Source organism: Thermobia domestica, chromosome 4 (genome assembly GCF_964235325.1).
Source record: "Thermobia domestica chromosome 4, izTheDome1.hap1.1, whole genome shotgun sequence".
NCBI classification, from domain to species: Eukaryota; Metazoa; Arthropoda; class Insecta; order Zygentoma; family Lepismatidae; genus Thermobia; species Thermobia domestica.
The window spans coordinates 296033032-296055230 of NC_137457.1; the positions used below are offsets into that span (position 1 = coordinate 296033032).

Here is a 22199-nt window from a genome sequence, read left to right on the forward strand (position 1 = left end):
AATGTGTAGTGCTCGGTTCGATTGCGACATCTCTACTTCATTTTTGCCTTAACCAGTATGGGCTCCGCAATGTCAAAGTCGCTGACATCAATCTGAACGCCAAGATAGAAACAACAAGTTTGATACGATACGGTGTTATGTCTGTGACCACTATAACGTGTTAGCTTCACACTTCATACCCTCGGGGTGTGAAGAGGAAATCTCGCACCTGTACCTCGATAGTGACGCCATTTCGTGGCATCCCACATCTCTGGTACGCTGTATCACAGAAACGGTGCATCTGACCACTCTGGTTCCTTCACAGGCGTGTTCTACGCATCGGAAGCTATAGCTTGCACTCAAGTTTGGGCAAATTCATGGGGAGATGAAATTGAGGCTCCAGGCTAATATTTCGTTGGCCGCACTCTTTGGAGGGAAAATAGCCCATGGTCAAATGAATAACAAATTAACTATATTTGCTGGCCTGGCTCGGCCAGGAGACAGGCTTTGCTTGACCCGTCTTGCATGTGGTACTTTTTTCAATAACTACTGCCTTAGGAACCAAAGATTGCTATTTGATAGGCAGGGACAGGCTCAGGTCGACAACGGACGCTGTGTTTCACAACATTTCATGTCGGAAGCTTTTGAGTTCAGTTTCCCTCGGCTTGTTGTTAAAGATAGTTTTCTACATCATCAACGTTCTCCTGATGACACTGGAAGTAACCATATTATTTGAGTCCGTCGTAGAAACGGTTGAGATAGCAAGTCATAACGAAGTAAGGTAATGGAACATAAAAAGCAGTATTTTAAACAGAAAGACATTATATTTGGTACAAAATTTTAAATTTATTCCTAATTTCCTTTATATAACTTTAGTTTCTTAAAATGCTTCTGTACCTCCTCTTTAGCATATGGTTTTACAACTAGACAAGTAGGAATGTTTTCCGGCTGTTCAATCCACAGTTTATGTTTCACTCCAGCTTCTTTAAGCTTCGCTTCTAGATCATGTAGGGTCTGTTCATTTGGAGCCTGAAAGAATAAAACAGGAAACAGTTGTATATTTACAATACATACTAGACACTTAAATGATATGTCAGACATTTCGAATATTTTATTTAAAGTACTGGCCGACTCAAATACATTTCTATAGATATATACATAACAAGTAGCAGTCTCATTGTGTATTTCACTGATGGAATTTAGTGATGGAAATTTCCATTATAAGCACATAAAAATTAAAGTTTGGCTTTTTAACTGCTCAACAATGGAAGTTCCCTTGCCGCTGTCTGTCCATTTTCCGCATTTCTCCCTGCTCATCACTTCCCAGCAAAATCTATGAAGTACTTGAGTAGAGAATGGAGGCGGATCTAGCCCTCCTCCAGTTTTTGAGTGACAAAAACAGGCATCGGAGCGTCTAATCGCATTGAAAATAGCTATTTTGTAGACCGAATGAAGCACAAAAGGAGACTCCGTAGACTAAGTAAAGCAAAAAAAGGAGACTTTGTAGACAAACTTGCCTCTGATAAGGAACTTCACACATCAACTTTCAGTCATAAGTTAGAAAGTGTAACATTTTTTAATAGTGATTTACCCCTACCAAGATGCCGGTTAAGATTAAAAATAATATATATATACAAATGATTAAAGATATTTTTAATTTTCGAACATATATAAAGAAAGCTGAGGGACAACTCAGCTGTAGTCTTCAACAGAACAAAGCTTTTATTTTTGGTCCTGGATGTGCATTGGCTTTTTTCAAAGATATAATAACATCATTATGATTTGACATCTCAGGAACATTACGTATAATATGTGTAATATCGTACATAACAAAACCATTGCTCTTCGATAAATTTTACTATATCTCTGACTGTGCATTAGTGATTTACTACCAAGACGCCGGTTAAGTTCAGAAATAAAAAATATATTTATCTACCTTCCAATCTTCACAAATGATCCAAGGTATTAATTTTTGAACATACATAAAGACAACTCAGCAGTAAAGACTTACAACAGAACAAAGTTTTTATTTCTGGTTCTGGATGGAGATTGGCTTTCTTTTTTCAAAGATACAATAACATCATTATGATTTGACATCTCAGGAACATTACGTATAATATGTGTAATATCGTACATAACAAAACCATTGCTCTTCGATTAATTTTACTATATCTCTGACTGTGCATTAGTGATTTACTACCAAGACGCCGGTTAAGTTCAGAAATAAAAAATATATTTATCTACCTTCCAATCTTCACAAATGATCCAAGGTATTAATTTTTGAACATACATAAAGACAACTCAGCAGTAAAGACTTACAACAGAACAAAGTTTTTATTTCTGGTTCTGGATGGAGATTGGCTTTCTTTTTTCAAAGATACAATAACATCATTATGATTTGACATCTCAGGAACATTACGTATAATATGTGTAATATCGTACATAACAAAACCATTGCTCTTCGATTAATTTTACTATATCTCTGACTGTGCATTAGTGATTTACTACCAAGACGCCGGTTAAGTTCAGAAATAAAAAATATATTTATCTACCTTCCAATCTTCACAAATGATCCAAGGTATTAATTTTTGAACATACATAAAGACAACTCAGCTGTAAAGACTTCCAACATCACAAAGGTTTTATTTCTGGTTCTGGATGGAGATTGGCTTTCTTTTTTTCAAAGATACAATAACATCATTATGATTTGACATCTCAGAAGCATTATATATAATATACCTAGGTACTTAAAAAAAAAAAAAAAAAAAAAAAAAAAACTTTGCACTTGGGTAAATTTAAGTTCTTTGACTGTCCATTAAAAATCGATGTAATTAGAGCATTTCTATTCTTTTCAACACTTTTCTGAAGAGCTTGAACGTTCTTGCGCTCTTTGCGTTCCTCTTCTTTCTATGACATGACACCTTCCAACATCCCTTGCCTCCTTCAAGTTCCCTTTTTTAAGAGCCTTCCGAAGTCTATTTGTGGCTTCACCAAGCAGAGAATTTGCAGATTCTTTGGTCTTACTATACTTCCGCTTCCTTTCACTAAGGTGGCTTTAAATTTATTCTTTGTTCTTCTTAACATTTCTTGCATTTTCCAGCTTTTGTTCTGCTTTTTTCAACTTCTCTTTCTCTTTTCTAAGCGCGGCACTTCTTTCCTGGGCTAGTTGCTGTTCTTCCAGAAACTGTTATGAGCACTTTGACCCTCTTTTTAGAAATTGGAACGAGATGAGGCTTGTCATAAAACTTTAAGGCATCTTTTATAATCAAAATATTGTTTAAGGCTCTAGAAGACATCTGAGTCTCTTCCTCTGTCAGAGCATTTTTTGATACTGAAAATCTCCTTTCAATATCTGCATTACCATGGAACAGGCAGAGTGCAGCTTTTATTACTTTACTTACTAGAGGAAATTTTGGTGAACCATCCGCCTTCTTAAGTCCCATAAAAAGAGCCCAATGACTGTCAATACGTGAAGAAGTAACTTCACTTCCAGCAGGTTCATGCTCAAGCTGCACGCATTTCCATTCGTCAACAAGTTGACCATCTGGCACTGCTACAGATAGTGCTCTTGCTACAGTTCTGATGTATCTGCAGTTACTTTATGATTTTCTAGCCTCAGGATTGAGAAATGCTAGTGCTCCTTTAATGTAAACAGAATTAATAATTGTATTTTGCACCAAATGTTTACCATCTGAAATATAATGTGCTTGTACATTTTTTAAGAAATGATGAGCATCCACTTCTGGTAGTTTAGTTAGTTCTTTTCTTGTTTCCTCTGAAATGACAATTTATTTTAAAGACAGTAAATTATCGGATTCAAACAACCTACAATTGGTCCAATCATATGATGCTGACTTCACTTCATTAACAGCAGCACATTTAGACACTCTGCTTGCGATAATTTCAATGACGTCTAATAACTCTGCATGTAAAGTACAAACCAGCGGAATTTCACTCTGAAAACGATGTGTAAATTTCTCATATAACTTGGCAGAAGACAATGTAAACTGCAACTGAGCTAACACCCCAGGCTTCTTGAGTAGATCTACAATTTTCCTCACAGACTGCTTGTCCAAAACAACACTTTTCTCTTTGTAGATGGAATATACTTCAAGAAGTAATGTTATACACCAGTCCTCTGTTCAAGTAATCTTTTACATATTTATTACCTTGTATTTATGCCATTTTCTACTCATGATCATTGTTATTTTCTTTTATTTAATTACTGACATTTTCTAGTACATTGACCACAATCCAAGCAAATGACTAAGTAAGGATAAAAAAAAAGATATTGTTTTTTCAAAAATAGAGACATAGACTTTGGCAAAAAAAAAAAAAAAAAAAAGGATATTTTTAGATGAAAAAGAGACTCCTGCCTGCAAAAATAATTTAAGCCATTATTTGTATATTTTGAAAGTTTGTAGTAAACTTATGATATACCTATCATAGCTGGTTCTGGCTGCCTCCCCCCCCCATAAGATTTTACCTTTTAGAGCCGCCACTGCGGAAGTACAAATTTAAAATGCACACCGCCTCGTCTCTTTTCAACGATGCATTTCCCCCTTACCTTTTATTCCTCATTCGGAAACTTTAATATTGCAACGGCAACCGACTTTTATTATATTTAAGATTTACTAATGGCCTGATATTTTGCCAGTTAATATTGAAACCGGAAGTACTAGTAATATATGACTTCTGGTTTTAGTAGACATATTAGAATGGAGATAGAATATATTTTTAGGACGCTTAATTGATGGCAGAAAACAGCTTCTTTCTATCCATTACCGTTTTTACTCTACAGGGATCAACATTAAAACCGGAACCAGGTGATTTCGGTCAGTTCCTATTCAAATAGAGGGTTAAATTTATTCTTAGAACGCTAAATCGATTCCAAAGAAACCGCTCCTCGCTATTTCTGATCGCTTTTGTTCTATGCAGAACAATATTGAAACCGGAAGTTGTACTGGATTTCTATCACTTCCGGTTTAACTAGAGTTGAGAATGGAGATGAAATGCATTCTTGGAATGCTTAATCGATTGCAGGAAAATGCTTCTCACTGTCTATTACTGTTTTTTGCTCCACGGTGATCCACGTTAAACCTGGAAATCCTTGATCCGCTTTGAATACAGCTTTCATTTAAAAAAAAAAAAAAAAGTTTCGACTCTTTACATCTTGGCTACAACTGCTAGTGATCCACACAGAGACTAAATGTACTATATAAAGTAATTTTTGATAAACCAAATTCCTTAAAAATAAAGTACGGAAACTAGCACATCCTAACCCTCGCACTACCAACGGAAGGAGGGGGGGGGGGGGCATTATTTTGGCCCACCAGTGTTTTTTAAATTACTCTTCTAATCGTTCCTTTAAAATTGTAAATATATATATATATATTGCTCAACATGTTTAGCGAAAGCGTGTACCTTACGGTGGTGCATATTGAGCATTAGTGTGTCTCATAAATTTGCTATTTTAAGTTGATGAGCGCAAACTAACCCCCCTCCCATTGGTAGGAGATGTGACTGACATTTAGAAATGTCACTCCTAGATGGCAGTATAATAAATAGCTGTTAGTCTTATCCCGTGTACTGTTCACTTCAGTCCTGTAGATTTTTGTGAGAGTTCCTAATTTGTTTCTTATGCGGGATATACGAGGGTAAGTCAACTGAAAACCATAAAAGTAGAAATAAAAATCCGCATATGGTGCCAGTGAGCTGTAAGTTGGCATGCCTCTTTACGATAGTATGCCGGATGTCTCCTAGGTGGCAGCAGCCGGCAGATGCACAAACACCGGCGCAACAGCAGTTCCAAAATGGCAGCCGCACTAGCCACATCCACCAGCGAGGAGCAGCGTTCTGTGATTCGGTTTTTGCGAAGTGGAGGTGTGAAACCGATTGACATTTTTAGGCGAATGAAGGTTCAGTATGGAGATGCGTGTTTGTCACAGCCACAAATCTATGAATGGTGCCGCAAATTTGCAAATGGTGTTACGTCTGTGGCCGATGCTCCACGCCCCGGCCCCGACCATTGCAGCCGTTGATTTCCGACCGATTTCCATCTGTTTGGTCCGCTCAAAGAAGCAATGGGCGGCAGGAAGTTCCACTCCGATGAAGAGGTACGCAACGCGGTGCACGAATGGTTGCGCCGTCGCCCAAAAGACTTTTTTTTTCCGCAGGTATTCAGGCTCTTCCGAAGCGCTGGCGGACTTGCATTGAACGAGGAGGGGACTATGTTGAAAACTGATTTACTTCTATACCCTGTGTGACCAATAAATAATATTTAAAACAATAATTATGGTTTTTATTTGACTCCCCCTCGTATTTCAAATCTTAAGAGGTGGGTACAAAATGACTTCCCCCTTAGTAGTCCGTGTTACAAAAAGTACCTAGGTAGCGCGAGGGTTAATGTTATGAACTTGCTTCTGACAAAATGCATGCTAATTAGTCGGAAATATACTCATGGGACCAACGTAAATATTGTACTTATTATTACTAATATAGAGACAGTAAATAAATTTATATATACACCCTCCATTCCAAAAGAAACCGAACTTTTGAAAACAAATACCACTAGTGCCATCTATTGTAATATTTTACTGGTAGATGGCGTAGTCCCTCATTGACAACTGGTATAAATGTCATGACATTTGGATGCGCGGCAACAAAGTTATTGCGTTTCAACTGTCAGTGTGTTGTGTACATCGGTCGGAAAATGAGTTTCAAACAACGAGCGCAATTGAGTTTTGTGTTAAACTGGGTAAAACTTTTAGTGAAACGCACCAAATGCTACAAAATGCATATGGTGATGAGTGTCTATCCCGTACGCAAGTTTACGAGTGGTTCAGGCGATTCAAATCGGGTAGAGAGACGCTGGATGATGACGAAAGATCAGGCCGTTCCAGAACCGGATTATCGGAAGAAAACATCGAAAAAGTGCGTGAATTCATCAAATAATAACAAAAAATCGTCACAGACAGTCACTGGAGAGTTTTACTTGGGCGTCATGAAGCGTTTGCTGGCAAGAATTCGTCGTATTCGGCCCGAATATCACGAAATCGGCAGTTGGACTCTTTTGGACGATAATGCACCATCACATCGTTCGCGACTTGTAACTGAATTTTTGGTCAAAAATCACATTATTCGGTTGCATCATCCGCCCTATTCACCAGATCTCGCTCCGTGCGATTTCTATCTGTTCCCGAAACTGCATTTGGCGATGAAAGGAAAGTGGCACGCATCGATTGATGCCATTGAGAAGGCGACGACCGCCGTCCTAAAGACCATTCCAATAAAGGACATGGAGAAGTCGTTTGACAACTTGTTGGAGCGTGCAAATATGTGTATCGATGCAGAAGGGGAATACATTGATTAATAAAAATGATTTGTTCCAAAATGTACATTGCTTTTTTGTTTTTTTAAAAAGTTCGGTTTCTTTTGGAATGGAGGGTGTATATGGGCTGTAAATAAGGTAATGAGAACGTAGTATACACATGTTATTCTTAATGGGCATTGACTATTACACTGCAGCCTCTCGATATACTCTTCCACCGTATGAGTGAAGGTTACTATAATTAAGTAAATAAAAAAAGTACTATTGTTTTTTTAGAAGTCTAATATGTTGCTTTAGTAGTCTAATATTGATCGATTTCTTGATGCCATATTTTATATTATAAGCTAGTATACTGTAAGCAGAAAATGTCACGGAAGAATACACATGCTGTGTAGACTAAGGTTGATTAGTATGTGGTTGTCAAGTTAAACAAGTTGTTGTCAAGATAAACAAGATATAATGAAGATTAAAATATACAGGGTGTCTCAAAAGTACCCTGACATAAAATAACTCTGTTATTATCTGTTACAACAAAATGTAAGAGGAGAAACCGTCTCCAAATACAATATTTTAAATCTAAACTGAAGGATTTTTTTTTTTAATCGGATGAGCCGTTTGGGTTGTACACTCTTTATGTGCCCAATGTTAAATGAAAATGCAACGTTACAATTTACCTGGACCCGCAAGATATAAACGAATGAAGTTACTGTTTGAAATAGGGGCTGGCAATCGCCACGTTAGCGTAAAGGACAGTAACTTCATTCACTTTTGTTGTGGGTCTAGGTAAATGGCAACGTTGCATTTTCATTTAACATTGGGCGCATAAAAAGTGTACAGCCCAAACGGCTCATCTGATTTTAAAAATTCCTTCACTTTAGGTTGAATACATCATATTTGGAGACAGTTTCTTCTCTTACATTTTGTTGTAACTCTGATAACAGTTACCCTATGACGGGGGACTTTTGAGACACCCTGTATGTCGTAAGGTCAAAGAATAAAAGGAATAATTAAGTATATGAATTGAAAAGATTCAAAATGTGTATATTTCAAAAGATTAAAAAACGCGGGTACGATTTAAAGGGTAGAACAGTGCTTAAAGTGAGCCGGTATGAGCCGGTTATGCATCCGAAAGTTAGAAAATCGGCGGGTATGGCATACCGGTAAAAATAACTGATTTAAATTGTAATTTGCATGTAGAAGAAAAAACGGATTTTACACATAGAAATAAGTAGGACGTAGCATTGTCATCAAATGTATTTGTACTATCTAAGATTTCGTTGTTGATGTTTCGAAAGTAAATAACAGTTCCTTATCACCCTATTCAATGGCAGAATTTGTGTTTTTGATTTTTTTAACATTTGTGCGAGCAATTCCCCCTCCCTCCCTCAAAAAATTTTGCCGTACCGCCCACCTAAAATGTTTAACTTGGATCTTCCCCTGTCATTGACAAGATTCTTTTCTAAATTCAAAATTATTCTTTTCACATTGTCTGGACATCTGTGTTTTCAATTATAAGAAAATCAATGTTGACCACGAGACAAGCCGAGACCAGAAGCTTTTGAAAATGGAAATGAGATTAAAATGAGATTAGAAAGAATCATTAAATACTACATACTAGAGACGAGACGAGAGTGCCTACGAAGCCTTCAAAACGAGACGAAAAGAAAACACAAGTACAACGGAAAACAATATTCACTGAATAGTTTTTTAAAAATATTTATTTCTGTTAGGCTGATGATAATGGGGAGTAAAATATTTACATATTTGTTCTCACTCTCTCTCTGTGTGTGTGTGTTTCTATAGATTTTTCACGTCAAAAATGATACAAAAATGTCACAAGTAGAGATGCTCTTTAGGGTTCTGTCAAAATTACTGCTCTAATTGGTCATATTTGTTCCATACCGTCACCTCATCTGATGTCACTTTAAGCACTGGGGTAGAATAAAGAGTTTTTATAAAAGTGAACACGTAAGTATGATTACTGGTGCTATACGATTACGGGTAGTTTAAGATAAGTATAATTGAAAGCTAACAATAGTCAAAAACTCCCTTTTAGAAAAAGTAACAACCTTATACACATTACATATTTTATTAAAAGTTAACACATACAAAATAGCTTTTTAAATGTATTATTCTTATTACCAGATTTATTCTTAAAAATATGGTAAATAAATGAATAATCACACGACTGCAGATGTTGCACTAGTATTTGAATTTGTAGCATATTTAAATAATTCTTGTTTATAGTATCACTTTATTTTTCTCTCGTAGGCTTTACCCATCTTTATTTACTTAAGTAAAATAACCAATAACTATGCACATAAACTTTTCGTTTTAAGAATAACAACCAATAATAGCAGAAAGCAAAATAAATGTTACAAATACATCTTCAAGCATTGAAGTTTTTTTTTCCCCTACTTTTGAAGTAAGAAATCACGCGAGTAAGGGCGATCGGGGCGATCTGTCAAAATAACACCGAATTTCACCTACTACACGAATAAAATCGCGAAATATTATTATTCTGTTATAAATCAAAGTGTCTCAAGAGCTGAAAAATATAACGGAGATGAAGAGAATCTCGTCTTAAGAGAAACTGAAAGCCTACATTTCACTAAAAGACATTCTGAAGGGATCTTTCGAGGAAAGAAAAAAGAAAGAAAGAAACAAGTTAACCTTGTGGAAATTGTACAGAAAGAGTTTGCTGCTTACGCTATTCAAGCAATATTATTAGCTGCCTCGAATGTAGACTCTGAAAGATTTTGATCGGACTACAATAGTGTGATAACAGTAAGGAGACCAAAACTCTTAAAACACTGTCCTTCGAGAAGTAAGGACAGGAGAATAAAAACTGAATGAGGTATATAAAAATATATATCCACCTGAACAAATAATTTATTTATTCATTCATTTTTGTAAAAGTGCAACTCTTGCTTGTAAATGTTTCTTTGTGGAGTTGTGAATGGGGAGGGAATATATTTTGTTTATTTGTAAGCAGATTGCACAAAATATTAAATTATATCCTGTGTAACTGAAAGGTTTAAAATGATTTGTAAGAAGTATTTATCCACATTTTCCTCAGAATTCATGTAAGAATCGTGATGAATTCGTACTCACTGATTGGCTAGTTGCTTGGTTAAAGTGAGCTTTTTAATAATAATAATAATAATAATAATAATAATAATAATAATAATAATAATAATAATAATAATAATAATAATAATTGTAAGATCCACGGATGATTATTTCTTCGCGAAAAATAAAACCGAATTCAGGTACATAATAAAATTGAATTTAAGAGGAAAATAAAACGAAAAGTTCAGATCAGTACTAATAACTAATGCAAACTGGCAGCTACAGCAGTAGTCATTTGTTTATATAGAGGAAGGATAATATAAAAATGGACATTAGGAAAGTAACTGATAGTCTGGTTTCGTTTGGGACGCGATAGGTCTACTGACGGGCTTTGTCTTTGAGAAAATGAACCTGGGCTTCCTCAACCCATAGAATTGGTATGTAACTTAATGTTATAATAGGATGAATATCAGTTAATAATAATAATAAATCTACTCACCAAACCACCTTTAACAATTAGATTCCTACGTTTCAACGGCCAAGTGTCGTCATCCTCAATGCGCGTTTATATATATAGGACATCACAGTATTTGTAGAACTAAGCATTCTGATCAGTTTCCCCAATTGTAGAAGTAGTGTTAATGGATATTGAGAAAACAAATCAAAATATGTACTTATCCAAGCTGCGTGATATCCTAAGGAATGCAGACTAAAGATGACGAAAATTGGCTATTGAAACATATGAGTTGAACTGTTTTTTTATTATTTATTTATTTATTTATTTTATTTTATTTTATAAGTGTGTATTTTCCGATTAGTTAGTATGTGTTCCAACATGCTTTAGTTGTTTTGAACTAGAACAAATTTGCAATCGGGAGCCGCGGTAGCTAAGCGATAGAGCGCTCACTACTACTAGGATTTCCTGGTTCGATCCCAGCTGCCTCCATATGAGCTATGTGGTGGACAAATACCGTGTATGTAGGTATCTCGGAGTTCTCCCTTTTCATCGCACTTTTTTCATTCCGCCATCATGTACTGTCTCTTTTAGTCTCGGTGCATAAATGTTGGACGTTAAACTCAACTTAAAAAAATAACAACTAATACAGACTAAAAACTTCGGTTTCTCTGAAAGATCTTTTAAACAAGTTGTACACGTAATAAGCACCTTCTAGCAATACAATTTGGTCGACTCTGGAAAGAGGAGTATTTAAACACATCAGTAAAAGCACACGGAGCCCTCATTGTTAACAAGTAATAACATGAAAATGGTGGAGCTATGAAATGAAATTTCTCTTTCTACATTTCATGGTTATGCTCTTAGGTTAAGGGAGACGGACGATTAATGACGGTGAATTATAATAATACAATTGGTGGAAGGTGAGTAGGGAGGAAACGGGATAAAACCCAGAGTCCCGATGTTATCTACTCGAACTCACTTGGCCTGAGGTCGACCAGAGACACCTACCACCTGAGGTGAGCGTTTTACTTCCGAGCTACCGTGCCCTCATGGAGCTATGAAGATACGACGAAACTGTTTTAGGTAAGCTACTCTTACAACTCCACTCTAACACATTTTCAAAAATCCTTATATTCATACCCTTTAAGATTATTAAGATAGCCGTAAGTACCTCTAAAACAACTTTATGCATATTGTCCAAGTCCTTCAGATATTCTTGTGTAACAGGATCATCATGATACAAATGTACAACAGCAGAGCATGCGTGACAGGCTTGGGCAATCACCGCTCCAAGAGGCCACTTCAACGCTGATATTAAATCGCCACGTACCACCACATACTGAACCAAAGAGTTTGCTGCCATTCCTGAAAATAAATGTAAGAATTAATCACCTTCTTGAACTATATTGCCAATGCTAAACCACAAGAATTTGTGAAATCTTTAGTTCAAGGTACAGCAACATCTGTTGATAAATATATATTTTATATCGATTCTGAATCTACGCGCGTACTAAAAAAACGGTTTTTGGACCATTTTCTCGGAAACTCAAGTGATTACGTTCATATTTCATAAATAAAAGTTTCAGTACTAACTTTGCAATATAGCATAACTGATTTGTCCTGAAAGCATGAACAACGAATAGTTTATCCTTGAAGTGATTTTCTTAAAACGACTTTCTCAAAAATGACTCAGATGGTTTTGTTCATACTTCACTAATAACCTTATAATGTTGCGTAAATCATTTTTCACGAAAATATCCACTAGAGATAATGGGCCTTATTCAGAGTTGTTTTGACGCGTGATTAGTGTCATACTAAAGGGTTCCACTAACATATGTTTCCTGCAGTAGTCAGGCCTTTAGTATGTCGCTAATATTACATCAAAACGACTGTGCATAAGGCGGAATTTGTTTAATTATTTACAATTTCCTCAAGTGTGACTCATACGATTTAGGTTAATATATTATAACACACAATTCATTAATAACTCTAATATAATATGGCGCAAAACTTTTTTTTTTTTTTTTTTTTTTTAATTTTAATGAAAAAGTCCACAAAGCATAGTTTACTTTTGAGACTGAGTTTTCTTTGAACAAGGTTTTCCGAAAACGTACTTTTGTTGTTGTTGTTGTTGTTCTTGTTATCATCATCATCATCATCATCATCATCATCACCACCACCACCACCACCACCACCATCATCATCATCATCATCATCATCATCATCATCATCATCACCACCACCATTACCACCACCATCATCATCATCATCACCACCACCACCACCACCACCATCATCATCATCATCATCATCATCATCATCACCACCACCACCACCATCATCATCATCATCATCATCATCATCATCATCACCGTCATTATTATTATTATTATTATTATTATTATTATTATTATTATTATTATTATTATTATTATTATTATTATTATTATTATCTGTTGATGAAGGTTGTTATTGAACATTCTTACTACAAGCTCTTGCTTAGTTCAATGATTAACGCTCGTGCCTTCAGTACTGAAGTCTCACGTCCAATTCGCGGTGCGACTTTACAGATTTGCGTCTCACGATCCGGCATTGTGACGCAATTGGAGAGGTGCCTTAGTTGAGAGGGGTAGAGGTCGAATCAGTCAGAAATAATTATAATGCGCCACGAAGAGTCAGGTCGCGGACCGAAGACAAAACAAACAGAGGCAATTGTTTTGACCGCCGAAGGTGCTGGGGCCGGACATACATACAGCTAACAAAAATTTCCGTTTTTTGCACGGGAAGAATATTTAAGGAACATAAAACCAGAAATTTGAATACTGTAGAAATTCCCTCCCCCCTTTTAGAAAACACTGAAATAGTGTTCACTCGTTTTTAAAAGGAATGCGCCTAGGTACTAAATATCATACCTGCAACTTCAGCAAAAGCTAAAATTTGGCACTGTATGAATATAAAATCGGAAATTAGAATATTACATAAATTTGCCTCCCTCCCCTTCAGAGGTGGATTAACAAACGTTTTCCCTTATTTTTAATGAACTGCACACATGTTGATTTTCACAGACAGCAAATTCTCATATTGTGCAATTTCCGAATAAGAAATCGGAAATTTGAGTGTTATAGAAGTTATTCCCTTTATCTCCTTTCGACGCGGGATTTTCAGAAATACTGAAACACGCATTCTCTAATCTTTAATCAAGATTTTATACTCAGAATTTCAACACTCAAACTTAAGCTAATTCTCAAAAGAGCACTTTCTGAATAATAAAATGTAAATTTGAATGTTGTAGAAAGCTTCCTCTCGGAACAAAAATTTAGAAAACCCTGAAACACAAGTACGCGTTACTTTTTAGTTAAAGAGTTTATATACCGAATTTCATGCCTCTAAATTAAGTGAATCTGAGTAGTTTTTGAACAAGCAATCGGAAATTTAAAAACTGTCTCACTTTTAGTTTAGTTTTTTATTTAATTTTAAAGGGGAGTTTGAATATCGAATTTCACCTCCCTAACTTCAGGAACTGGTGAGATACTCTAGAACTTTAACGTGTCTTTACTTCCCTGATTTCTTGTCCCTGTAAAAATAAATAAATAAATAAAAAAGTTTGTAGCTTTCTCTTTATTTCTCCCTCCTCCCTATGGGTTAACAAAGGATGGTATTCAAGACTGGAAAGTTGCAAGTTGGAAGCGAATCGTCAAAAATGTCGACCCTGCGTAACTCGGAAAAGACAAGAGCAAAATCATAATTATATGTATGTATGTGTATGATGGCCCCCAGCTTGGAGCATCTATCTTCGTCTATGTCTGTTCCTCAAGGAACTGAACGGAACAAATGTCCTGGTTTCTCTTCCAAACATAAATTATCATGTATTTCACATTCCAAGAGAGGATTCTTGTCTCAATTCTGTGCCCAAAAGTAAGGGATTCAATTGCTTTGGCAACATAAGATGTAACGCAGTGTTCAGGAAACCTTTTTCTGCTTGCGGCATAGCAAGAATATTTTATGACTCAACGCGGCACACCAAAACATATTAGGTCTACATGACATTATTAATATAAATGTGAACTGTAATTAATTTATTACTGTTATCATTAGTATTAAACAGAAATCAAACCTTGCATTTATTAACGATTTATTAACTAAATTAAAGTGTATTATGACAAATAAAGGCATTAGATTTAAACTCCATATATGAAGTAATTCTACTGAAGAAAATACACTTTTCTATTACTATTAAAGTAAATAATGGTACTCATACCTTCAATGTGGTACTTATGCCTGCTTAACTGCAAAAAGGCCGTCTGATCCATGGAGAAATCACTGACAATGAAAGTTTCATTTGCTCATGGACGGATCTGAGCCTTTTCCTCTTCGCTGTTTTAATTTCAGTCAAGGTCGAAAAGCCCACTTCACACAAATATGTAGTTGAAAATGGCAATAACACATTAACTACCATATCGGACGTAGCCGGGTTTCACTCCTTACTATCAATCAAAATGTATCTAAAGGCATTTCGGGAGGCTTAAATTTTAATGTTCTATCGGCTTTTAAATCTGAGTGTTCTTGTACATTGACTGGAAGATGTTCTGAATTCACAGCAGATAGATCACGAACCCAGTCGAATTCTTGAACACTCCCCCCCCCCCCCCCGAAATATGTTTCTGAATTTCTGCTGCAAGATTTGTAAACGTTTTGTTTTTTTTTTTTTTTAAATTAAGTCGATCATTACTTTATTATCGTCAGCAATTGGCCAGACGTTTGGAAACATCTCGAACGATCCATTTGTAATCCTCTGTACCCACTCATAAATCCTTCAATCTTATCCATACCAGTCAGCACATTTTCGTTTTTACCGTGCATTTTTATGTTGAACTGATTCAAGTGCACGAAAATATCGGAAAGATAAGCCAGCTTAGGTACCCAATCACTATTTGCAAATAAATCTACCAGGGTTGGCTGGTTTAAACCAGCTGGTAAAAAAAAAAAAAAAGAAAAAAAAAAAAAAAAGAAAAAAAAGAAAAAAGAAAGAAAAAAAACTGGTTTAAATGAAAAAAAGAACGAAAAATGCTTTAAATCGTGTGAAATTCATGGTGACGTTTCCACATATCAAATCATCCGCATTACGTTTATCTACTTTTCACCTTTTAATCAAGGGGTCTCGTGTTCAATTCTCGGTCGAACCACAACCCATCTTTCAAGTGTAAACCAAGTAGCGATTCGAGGTGTCCCTCTAAGCGAATCTTCTTCGTGATAACCTTGGTATTTCACAAGAATGTTAAGCCTAAACATACGAAATGAAACCAAATTATATATTTCTATTTGAATGAATGCCTGTTGATTTATAAAGAAGCCAATGTTGCTTAAATATATTGATAGAAATTGGCAAAATTTATCAACTGCCTACGTAGCTTCCAATATCAGCTTGGATTTGACTTGGTTTTAATTTTATTGAACGATATCTACATACTAAATTTGTAATTTAATACCTCAGTTTCAGCGTAGTGATTATGATACGTTGACCGTGAAATTTTACATACAAATACATTTAAAGTAATAACAGGATTTTCCCAATGGCTAAGGCGGGAGCTTCCCGATTTATATATAATTCTGTATAATGTTTTTACAGCTCACAGATGACGAGAAGAATCCTAAAACAGGGGAAAGGTCAACGACACGGTCAGATCCATTTTCGGTTTTTGAGGTGTGGTCTATACTTAGATGTCGTCTGCTACTCCGGGTAGTAGTCTGTGTGCTATTCCGTGGTGTCATTTGAAACCCCTGTGCGAAAAGTGGGCGAGCCCATACCTACGTCACATTACTTCTGCTAGGGTTCCCCTCGTCATCTGTGAGCTGCACTTGTGTAGCTGTTTACCTTTTTGTCCTTCTGAAATGACTCTTGACAATTATATTAACAAGTAAGCCTCTGTAAAGATCATACAACGTATTTTTATCAGGAGTTCTTCGTGAGTGATTCGGCAATTGCATTTGTGACCAATTAGTCCCGGTTTCGTGTCCAAATGGACAATTCTCTTGGATGTAAGCCGAAAAGCAGTTTGGATTCCGCTTTAAGCTTATGTGACCCTTTCCAGCATAACCTTGTTGTTGCATAATAATACCAAGGCGAAACAAACTAATTTCTGTCCATATCTAATATAAATACATAGAGTAAATTATTTAAACCAAAAAAAAACTGTTTTTTTTTTGTTTTTTTTAAAATAAAAACCATGGTTTTTGCCAACCCTGAAATCTACATACTCTTGCCCTTCAACATTCAAAAATGCACGGCCCTCCTCTTCAAGTTCAAATATTTGCGTTAACACTTTTCCTCGTGATAACCACAGTACTTCTGTATGCAGAAGGAGTGTAGTATGCTCTGAGCCCATTTCCTGACACAAAATGGAAAATAGCAGCGAATATAGGGGTCCTGATTTGATTATTTTCACCATTTTTATTACTTCGTCCGGCACAACTTTTAGAGAAGATGGCAAGGACTTAGCAATAATGGTTTCGCGACGAATGAGGCAATAATCACATCGTATATCAGAATTTGCTTTGTACACTTTAGCCACAAATCCTTTCACTCGGCCTGTCATAGAAACGGCCCCCTCTGTACAAACACTAAAGTAGTCTGTCCATTTTAACTCGTTACACGAAATTATTTCCTTACCAGTGGCTCGTTTAGGAACTTCTTTGGAGGAAAAAAAAGGAAGTTACGATTACATCTTCATCGACACAGTGAATGTAGGCAAGAAGTTGTGCGTAGCGGCTAATATTAGAAGACTCGTCGATCTGAAGTGAGAACTCCTGACTGCTGTTGACTTTTTCCTTTATAATGTCTTCATGTCAATAATTTGGCGACTAATATTGTCAGTAGAGAGAGGAATTTTTCAGATTTCCCTCCTAACAGTTTCTGACCAGGACTATTTTTACCATTTCTTTACAAGTAGGTATTAACAACATTTCAGCAATTTTGTGTGATTTCTTTGCTTTTACAATAAGTTAGGCTACCTTATAACTAGCTTCCTGCATTTTTTTCTGAGACATGTACTGTAGCTGTCATTTTTTTTTCAACAACTGAAGAAAACAATCAGCCTTTACTTGTTAGAGAAGAATGTTTTGTTCGTAAATGTTTCAATTTACTAGGAACCATAGCAGCATTACTGAACTTTTCACCACAAACGATACACTTTGGATTTACACTCGTCTTATTACTACACCAAAAAAACCGTACGATAAATAATTATCACTACACTGACCGTACCCCAGTGGTGCCCCCCCCCCCTTATGTCCATGACGCACCCCCCCCTCAATTGTCTACCCGTAGGTGTTCTTCCATGAAAAAAATCTCCTTTTCGATTAATTTTTACACTCCTCAAACGTATTTATACAGATTTTTAACCGCCCCCAAAATATTTCAATGACGCACTATGCGTCATAGCCCCCCTTGTGGGCACCCCTGCGTACCCTAATTTCTTCTTTTCTTTTCTATTTTTTTTTCCTGGATCAATACTGCACTCATGGGCGAAACATTCCGTACAAGGAATTTGTCCATCTTGAAAAAATAAACAAGTTCACTAATAGTAACAGAAAATAGGGCTTTTTTTCCGAAGTAGGACATCCGCTTTCGCCAGTTTTTTCGCTGTCATCTCCTTTCCACATTTTCTGCAATTTATTATTAGGTTCATTAATCCGTGTTCCTCACAAACTTTAAAAAGATTTTGCTCGTTATCAACGTATTGCTTCACAAGTGTTAAAACTGTTAGTTCAAAGCCCTTGTACATCCGCCATGTTGATAACACAGATGCTCGTTACTTTCCCACAATGCAACTGTTCGGTTACCTTGCACCAATTAGTTCCCTCCGCTCGCCGTACAGTCCCATGTTTCTAACCGCTTATATATAACAAATAAAAAGATTTCTCGAGACCCTTATATAATAACAAGCACACAAACGATCAAATTATTTATATCTTCCCTGTAAATTTTCAAAAGAATACTACTTACTAGCAATCAGGACTACTTCAGATCAAGCACAGATAGAACTGAGATAATTGTAAGAAGCGGAACCTATGCTCTTCGAAAGAAGTGACACACATATGGTACCGATTTCCTTTAACTCATGTCTAACAATGGGTGGGTGCATCGATACAGGAAGAACGTAATGAAGTTGAAGTTGACAAAAAGAGACAAATACCAAAACATAATAATAAACTAATAAAAGACAGAGAAAGTTTTGCTAGTTCTAGTAGTTTTAGCGAGTGTATAGAACATGCGCTATCTAAAGAATCACAAATCGCAGTAATGTACAAGTATGTAATTCAAGACGTAAGGCAATGTTATACCATATGTAGTCAGTGCTTTTGCTATCCTTGTCTATGTGTACACTCACCCTCGCTGAACTGGCTGCTCCCTACGGACGCACCTCTCGTTACTGCTTGAGCTCCTATGCTGAGCTCCTAGGGAAGGTTCTAAAATACAGGTCCCCCCATATAGGTAAGTAGCTAGGTTCGTTCCTTTCTATACCAAAGTTTAATATTCAGTTCACCTAATGTTGCGGAGCGAGCGTTAGCGAGTGGAGGCGCGTTAGAGCCCCGAAATGCACGTTGTTTTCTGTCTTTATTACAGCTCAATGGGAAGGGGGACCTGTGTTCTAGAACCTTGCCGAGCCCCTACCCTGACTCGACTAGATGGCATTCGAGCTTTTTTGTGCCCACCTAGCACAGGTTGGTTGGCGTCTTTTACGCATTAGTTCTTAAAGTAAATCCTCGTAAGTACATTTGGGATCAATTATACAATACACACTCTAGCTGCGCATCGGTAAATAGGACCGCTTTAAAAGATTAGAGTAGAGTAGACTAGGGTAAGGTTGGGTTAGCATAGGATTAGTAATATTTGAACACATTGTTAAAATTAATAGTGCAATTAGTCGTCCCTACGTAAAAAAAAAAAAAAAAAAAAGAGCGGATATTGTGAAGTTAACCCAAAAGAAGTATATACGCAGTGAATTTATGTATGGATCCCTACATTAAATCAGCACCTAATTTCCTCAGATATTACGTTTTTCCTTCCTCTGACGTACATTTTACACGTTAAAATTTTAAATATTGGCTCCAATGTTGTTCAACTGCACCTAACAGCACAGAAAGGACTAGTTTTATCTTCGCAAAAATGTATGAACTTGCGATGGGTAAAAATTACAAGACACGCTCCAGCTGCGCACCGATAAGTAGGGCCCTTTTAAAAAGTATAGTATAGTAGAAGACCGTAGGGTACAGTAGAGTAGAGTAAGATATAAATAAGTAGCGTAGGGGTTAGGAACGAGTTAGCTTAAGGTTAAGTAAGTTTTGATCCATTTTCATAAAATTATTAGTGTGTAATTTCTCGTTTCTGAGAGAGTATACCTGCTGGAGCGGGCGTTGTAAAGTTAACCCCTTGCGATAAAGAAAATCCTTTCAATTTAAGTCATTACACATTAGCATTGGTGGGTAAAATTACTATATAAAATAGCCCTATATTCCAATACAATATACACACCATCTATTTCAGCCTGCCGGGTTCTTGATTCTTCTTCTTCTAATAAGTGACGAGTAAAAAACATCACTATTTCACTGTCCTAAAAAACACGTTTAAATTTTCTTCTTCTTCTTTCATACTATTAGACTAACTTTACACTATAAGGCAAGTCCTAGGAAATATCTTACGATTTATCTTCAGAAAAAATGATATGGCATATATCGTAAGAAATCTTAACACTTTGTGCCATACACATGAATAATTTTCCTATCTGACCGAATGACATTTTTCAATATTATGAAATAGTTCTATTTAATAAAAGTAAAAAATTGATGAATTCCTATGCTAACTATATTATACTGATATTAATACCGGGCGCTATTTTGTTTTATTAGATACCTCTAACAAAAAAAAGTATAAATATCAGAAGGGTGCTGGTGTATTTTTGACTCACCTTCTCCCTCCTTTGTATGTACACTCCGCATCAAAAAAATTGCGACAGCTAAGGCCGTGCAGTTAGGCCACCCAATATACAACTTCTTATCCCATAATCGTGTCAGGTAAAGAGACCCCCCTCTCTCTCCTCCTTTCTTCTCTCCGATACTAAAATCAGTTAACAACATGAGAGCAATTCTGATTTCAAACTACACATGTATTAGCTTCGATAAAATGAAATAACAAAACTGAGACGAAACAAGATTCATAAGTTAATGTAGCAAGAAACTGAAACACACACAATAAAAAGTTGAAACCAATGGATGTCTATTACACAGATATTCAATAATGAAGCAGAGAGAGAGAGAGAAAGAAGAAAAAGAAAAGAGATAACAGATAAACTGTAGAATTCAAACGTAGTAAGAAAAGAACCTAACATTATAAAGTTCCGTTTCCAGAAATCCAACAGTAATAGAGAAATAACGTTTTTCACATATTTTTTCAGAACTATTCGAATAGGCCTATATAGAGTATGCTTTAAACATTCATTATGTCACATTCATAATGGATAGCATACTCAATTTCCAGTAGAACTGTAGATCTCCAAGACACATCTAGGATAATGTCAAAAGTTTAACACACATGCTTTGTTTCCGCATGGTTCGATTGCAAATTCGGTAGTGTTCATTGGACGTATTGATTCAAAAACACATTCTAAAATACCCAGTCGATAGCGTTGGTAATATCCTACATTTCAGACTACTAATGCAAACTGAACAAACAAAAAAAAACGAAAAGAAAAAGAAAGAAAGAGAAAATTGAAGAATGCTATTTTACTGCTAAATTTCTCAGAAATACCCTATATTAAAAGTCCAAACTGTACCATAATAAAAAATTGCAAATGTTCGAAAGGAAAAGTTTATGTTCCTCATAGATGTAGCATGTTTCAAATTTCAACGTAAATAAAACACATTGAATTATAGGGTGGAAAAAATTTTGTGTCGAACTAGTATAAATAAAATTCTCTTTTTAAATAACCAAAGAGATTACCATTTTCTAGTCTTTTCCGAAGATTTATCTGTTACGAACATTCAGCATTGATTTCATCTCTTCCGAATATAACGTAATTTGCGCAGATAGAATGAACACGTTAAGAACTCAAACGGATCATCGTGTCAGTCGGATGATGTAGACCACCATTGGGTCGAAGATTCAAATCCGTAGTGACCCGGTAATTCGACTGAGACTCGGCAATCCAGAGGATAAAAAAGAGATTTTACTTATTCCTTTGCGTTTAAACAGTATTTCTGTCAGAGGTGACCAGGACGGGAGATGTTATTTCCAGAGCACGAAAAACCTGATGCCGAAGTTCCCAATTAATTAGATTCTCCAGACCAGGTATATCGAGCTTGTGC

General features: G+C 36.0%; 1 protein-coding gene across 3 annotated transcripts; it reads right to left on the reverse strand.

Moving 5' to 3' along the window:
- Nucleotides 1-783: 783 nt before the first annotated feature.
- LOC145684210 (putative peptidyl-tRNA hydrolase PTRHD1) lies at nt 784-20987 on the reverse strand. Of its 3 annotated transcripts, none has more exons than XM_081756275.1 (3): nt 20804-20987; nt 12010-12203; nt 784-1008 (listed from the first exon to the last, which is right to left on the reverse strand). In XM_081756275.1, the coding sequence occupies exons 1-3, from the start codon at nt 20970-20972 to the stop codon at nt 832-834; spliced, it is 540 nt and encodes a 179-aa protein (XP_081612401.1). In that variant the 5' UTR covers nt 20973-20987; the 3' UTR covers nt 784-831. The 3 variants fall into 3 exon arrangements, with proteins under 3 accessions (XP_081612401.1, XP_081612402.1, XP_081612403.1); XM_081756276.1 differs by lacking the exon at nt 20804-20987 and adding an exon at nt 20371-20524; XM_081756277.1 differs by lacking the exon at nt 20804-20987 and adding an exon at nt 15097-15430.
- Between the last annotated feature and the right edge of the window lie 1212 nt (nt 20988-22199).

Bases quoted from the DNA above. Each gene is read 5' to 3' on its own strand.
- LOC145684210 (XM_081756275.1), bottom strand. From the start codon at position 20,972: ATGTTGTTAACTGATTTTAGTATCGGAGAGAAGAAAGGAGGAGAGAGA. The intron at 12,204-20,803 runs GTGAGTCAAAAA...ATTTATTTTCAG, and splicing joins ACATACAAAGGAGGGAGAAG to GAATGGCAGCAAACTCTTTG. The intron at 1,009-12,009 runs GTACTTACGGCT...TTATTCTTTCAG, and splicing joins TGCATAAAGTTGTTTTAGAG to GCTCCAAATGAACAGACCCT.